We start from the raw sequence: 5,826 nt of genomic DNA on the forward strand, positions 1-5,826 counted from the left end.
CCCAAGTCTTTTATTATTGAAAAGGATTCATACGCATAAACTAATAAAGTGGACATATTGACCCCATAAAAAAATAAAATCATATGGTTTCATAGCCCTACCTTGATTTAATTCCACCATGAACCTTATTATGGAATAGTTTTCAACTGGCAAATATCGAATATTTTTAATATTTCACATGCCCCTAAAACGACATATGCAATTCGATCGATTTTTTATCACCATGGGTCTATATTGTCGAGGACATAATACCTCATACAAACACAGTGTGGTGGACCAATGGAGAAATCTTAAGCAAAAGAAAACATTTGAAATTAAATAACACCCATTATTGCGAACATATCAAATGCATGCTCAAGGCGGATACGACTATATAATAACCAATGACAGTATTAGTGTTGTTGTTGTTCTCTTACTTGTTGTTCCTTGCTCTTGTTTTTATAGCCTACACCACATGGTGGTAAGGGTATTATGTTTTTGTGCATTTGTTTATAACATGGAGAAGAAAGCGAGGTAGACTCGTAGTTACTTTTGAGGATCTTCATAGAATCGCTTTATGAGTCCATTTATGCATGTCAGTCCGTCTGTCCATGTGTTTTTGTGAAAAAATCATGTCACATTTATTTTCCCTTTGAGATGAAATTTTCCAAACAATTTTTGTTTGGCCCAAGAACGAACCCTTTACGAATTGGTGAGAATCTGTTCAAATGTAGATATAGGTCCCATATCTACCTTCAACCGATTTCGTGTTAATTGTTCACCAAATGACCAATATCTGGCCAAATGACATGAATTTTGGCATGTCTAGAAGTATATCAAATTTGGGAGCTATAGCTATATCTGAAAATCGGTTCAGATATAGCTTTAGCTCCCATATATATGTTTCATCCGATTTGGTGCAAAAGTCCCTCACATATTATGCATGTGAGAGACTTTTGCACACTTCACAACAATGACATTTGATACTGGGCATCGGATACTTGTTCAGATTTTGATATAGCTTCGATATACATCTTCATCCGATTTTACGGCTATTGCTCACCATATATGTAATATCAGCCCAAATTTAATAGATTTTTTCATATTCAACCGAATTTTACCATTTGGTGAAACTCGGTCCGGTATATCTACTGCTACAATAAATATTTTTTAACATAATCCTTATGGAAGTCATATCATGCACCATACAGCAATGTTATTGGATTCATATAGTCGGCCCCTCCCGATTTTGACTCTGTCTCAATTGGATAAAAAATACGACCTGGCTGACATGCATAAATCGACTCAGAAAGTGATTCTATGAAGATCCTCAAAAGTAACTACGGGTCTATCTGGCTTCTTTCCATGTTACAAACAAATGCACAAAGACATAATACCCTTACCAGTAGTTGGTAAAGGGTATAAAAAAAGATTAAGTTTGGTCAGGCCGATCTTTTAATAACCTCCACCATTGTGTAAAGAAAACATTTTTACATAAAAGTATCTGAATTCAAACTTGTTCCACTTTAAACTACAAATAACAGTAAGACCGTTTGGATAATGCAGTTAAACATTTGAAAATATCATTAAGTGTTAAAGGTAAAGCCATTATTTGGGGGTCATATCGAAACGGGAACCTATATAGACAATTTTATACTACAAGGATTGTTGTCTATTGCGAGTCTTAAATACCAACTTTGAAATAATTTAAAAGGGGTAAATGTGACTAGGATTATCAAAATACGGAATAGGGAGTGTTATATGGTGGCTATACGAAAACGTGGACCTATATGTATGTTCCGCTACCGGAGCTAGAACCCTTACGAACAAAATATATCATTTTTTATACAAAATCGTGGAAAAATGCGGAGAAAATCATCAAAATTTTGAATATCGGGTGGTATCGTTGTATGGCGGCTATACCAAAACGTTGACCAAAATATTTCATTTTCAATACCAACCATCGTAGATACAATACCAATTGTAGTGCCAAATTTTGAAGATCAACGTCAATGTGGTCTGTATCGCGATTTCAACAGACAGACATCGTTAAATAAACTTAGAAATTTATGCTGATCATGAAAATATACACTTTATGGGGTCTTCGACGAATATTGAAGGATATTACAAACAAAATGGCAAAGTTAATATACCCTACTTTTCAAGATGGAGGGTGTAAAAAGGTGAAATGAAATAACCGCTGGTCTGCGTTTTTGGAAATTTGTACTATATGTGTACAAAAAGTACTAAAAAGCACATTATTTGGTAACAGTTTGTTGAAGAAGTAGGGTTGTATAAGAAGATGGTTTTGGAGATGTGCATTAAATGTAAGAACAGTACTAAATTTTGTACACTTCGGGTTTGGGTGAATGAATGAAGCTAGAATTTTTGAATGTTGATATCGGGGAGACTGTGAGTGAGTTCGGTTGAGATTTGAATGTGGTCTTGGAAGTATGTTACACAAAAAGTACGAAAAGAACTAAATCTCTTATATGAGAATGGTATATGGTTGGAAATCTAAAATTTATTATTACGGTGGTTTTGGAAATTTGCTCTAAAAAAGTACTAAATGGTACAAAATTTGGAATTGGGGGATGGGATAGAGCTGGAAATCTGAAATTTGGAATGAGTGTCCTTGACCAATCCGAAGGGTTTTTGTGTAAATTCGAATGATAAGTGTACTAAAAATTCTAAAATTCACTAAATATGGCATAGCTGTAGAGCGATTGCGAGGACCAAGAACACTGTATAGTTTTCGGTACGATAAACAAAATTGTCCGCTGAAAATATTTTCATGATCGTAAAAGATAAAAAAAGTGGAAAAAGGCAATATATTTTCTACCATTGGCTCTGAGCGATCTGGAAGAGCTGAAACTCTGATTTTTTTTGTAAAGAAAATAGTGAAAAAAATAGTTTAGCAAAATTCATGTTAAAAAATGCAAAAAGTAGTACAAGTTATTGAAATATTGTTTTCGAAGAGTTGGAGCTGTGAAATTTGTACTGGAAACGGAAAAATTCAATTAATATCAATTCCTTTTGCCGGTACCGGACACTGACTGATGGCTAAAAATGCTAAACGAAATGAGTGTGTTGATGAAACCATAAAACAATCAGAGGGAGTCGTATTCACTTAGGCATAGGAATTAGACACCCTATACCTGGACCTGGGGACAAACACGATTGCAAGAGATACCTACCTAGCATCTCTATGTATGTATATATACATGTCGAAAATCGCATTTTTTAATTCCGCTAACAATACGTATTATATACAATTTATTACAGACTACTTAGAATTAGTGTTCTATAAATATGAGAAAACTATAGCTAAGGGATTATAAGGCATTGGCATCACTTGTACAGCAACGAATGGTGTGGCGTCTCTGAGATCGTCCCGAAGTCATCGTAATAGGCATACGATTCGGAGTTGCCATAAAGTGAATCGTAAAACTTATCAGAATAAGCAACTGAGTCGACTGGAACCGGCGACGAAAATGTTCCGGTTCCTTGGCAGGGGTATTGGCTGTATTCTGGTAGTTTGGGTATGGTGTTCGCCTGGAAATTGTCTGCTTCAAGATCGAAAACTGCTCTCGAGTATAAATTCTGGAAATATGATGGCAAATCGGAGAGTTCAGTTTCTGGGGACGAGAAGTAATAGGTTTCGTGTTTATTTCGGTAGGATAGGTCGGGCAAGTATTTCTTCTCATTGTGGGCGCTGTTGAAATCACGGTTGTAGCCATGGGAAGCAACTGGCGAAGACCGATAGTAGGGGACCGAATTGTAAACTTCGGCAACAGGTTTTTGCACTTGAACACTTGGTGGACTTTCATATTTACTGGGGTACCCATAACTTGGTGGCTGGTAAGGTTTCGGGTCACTTGCGGGCGGGACCAATTTGCTACTGTGATAATATGTCGACTCGAGACGGCCCTGTGGCAAGGGCTGAGATACCTCTGTTATCTGGATTATTTGACTTTTGCTTTGTGGATTAACGACCACCTTTCGACAGAAGTCCTTGCAGCCATTTTTACACTCACAATAGCACTTCTTGTAGGGATCATGGCTTGGCGTTGTCGTCGTCGTAAGGGGATAAGGTGTGGTTGTACTAATGGTGGTGGTGGTGGGCGTTGTTGCAGTTGTCGAGGTCTCGGGCCTTGCGGTACTATACGACGTAGTGGTGGGATATGTGTATGCTGGGGGCACTATTGTCGTACTATTCGATGGAATTTCATCGCATGGAACTTCCTCCCAGACCTCCTCTTCACATTCAAAACAACTGCTGGGATAAGCCTCAGCAGGTGTGAACGTCAACTGGCAGAAGAATATCGCTGCCAAAACTAGCAGGGTTCTTATCTAAAAGGGAAGTCAACACATTCTCCATTAATCACTCAATCTTATCACAACGTGGTCCACCGCTCTTCACTTACCTGTGCTACCTGCATTTTGCACGTCCCATACATAGTTGGCAATCGTCAAAGATGAGCAAAAAACCCCAGTCCCAACAAAGAATGACCGATAAAAGCAAACAATGGCCAAGAACTAAATGCAGAAAAAAGTAGGTGTGTGTTAACAAGACGTTACTAACAGCAGTCTAAACTAAGTTTATGGCAAAAGCAGACGTTTTATAAGCGCTAGCCAAATGCCCAAGCTAGTTGGGCAAAAACCATTCTCCACTCTTGACGGAAGTTCGAAAAAGAAGCACGTTCGACTGTTTGCCAAGACATTTCTGAACGCGTTGTGCGTGTGTGTGCCCCAACTCTGTTATTACAATATGCTATTATATATGTGTGTGTATGTTAGTGTACCCTCTACCGGGTCAGAAATCTAAGGTATTTACCTAACAGCTCGCTCTCCAACTTTTCATTCATTATTCATTTGTCCGTTCTCCTGTCGATTCGTACGAGAGGGAGCAGAAAGTTTTGACTTCTTCGAGCATTATTTGATATTTGAACGCAACAATGACAGTCAACGTTCTTTTTAAGCGAAATTTCTAAGCGCAAGAACGTGAGTTGCGTTCGGCAACTTATCGACTGTTCGTCTCTCACTGCCATCCGCCCTCGATTTGCATGTAACATGTAAATAATACCAGAGCAATTTATTGCTCGCTTTCAATGCTTAATGGGATGATATTTCCATAAATGATAATAAATAAGTGATTTTACCCCAAATTGAATAATCGAACATTAGAGCTCTGTCTGGCCATACGGATACAACCTTATTTCCTTTCTTCTTTTACATCTTAAAATCAAAGCTCTATTTTCTGGAAAAGTGGCAAACTTAAAGCTTTTTTTTCACCAACAATTCCAATCCATGTTTCCAAGAAAACTAAACCCTAGGTTACTTTGTGGAGAGTACGTACAAAATCACAGATTTGTGTTAAAACTCACCTAATATCGTGGATACAGAGGAAACTGTTACTCTGAGAGTTCGTAAGTGTCTCGATATCATCAAAAGGCCTGTTATATATAAGTCACATATTCATGTCAGATTAAAGAGAAATATTTACATATAGCAAGTTGTAAAGAATCGCCGACTTGTTTCACTAGTTATGACAGATAAAAGTTCGGTACCAGAAGAGGTTCACAGGTATATATAATCTGTACAACAAAACCTTGTATGTCGTTTTATGAGCTTCATGGAAAAATTTTTGATACTTTGCGGGGGGTGGTACCAGAAGGAGTGGACCGATATACCCCATCTTCACGCCAGACCTTCGGTTAATAAACAATATTGTGATGTATGTAATTTGAAGGGAACCGGATGCTTATTTCGGATGGTAACTTTGTGTTTTATGAGCATCATGAATATTCAAAATTTTTACCCCTTGTAGGGGAGGTACCAGAAGGA

The 5,826-nt window shown here is 37.6% G+C and overlaps 1 protein-coding gene across 1 annotated transcript; it reads right to left on the minus strand.

Moving 5' to 3' along the window:
* Positions 1-3,235: 3,235 nt before the first annotated feature.
* LOC101899429 (uncharacterized) lies at positions 3,236-4,541 on the minus strand. The gene is made up of 2 exons (XM_005187288.3): positions 4,407-4,541; positions 3,236-4,332 (listed from the first exon to the last, which is right to left on the minus strand). Exons 1-2 carry the CDS (start codon positions 4,437-4,439, stop codon positions 3,331-3,333), a joined length of 1,035 nt encoding a protein of 344 aa, XP_005187345.2. The 5' UTR covers positions 4,440-4,541; the 3' UTR covers positions 3,236-3,330.
* Positions 4,542-5,826: the final 1,285 nt, after the last annotated feature.

This window comes from Musca domestica, unplaced genomic scaffold (assembly GCF_030504385.1).
Source record: "Musca domestica strain aabys unplaced genomic scaffold, Musca_domestica.polishedcontigs.V.1.1 186, whole genome shotgun sequence".
Taxonomy (NCBI): Eukaryota; Metazoa; Arthropoda; class Insecta; order Diptera; family Muscidae; genus Musca; species Musca domestica.

What these genes read in the sequence shown, in the direction of transcription:
- LOC101899429 (XM_005187288.3), bottom strand. Translation starts at nt 4,439, where the DNA reads ATGTATGGGACGTGCAAAATGCAGGTAGCACAG. An exon ending in GCAAAATGCAGGTAGCACAG is followed by an intron (nt 4,333 to 4,406) that starts GTAAGTGAAGAG and finishes CTTCCCTTTTAG; the next exon opens with ATAAGAACCCTGCTAGTTTT.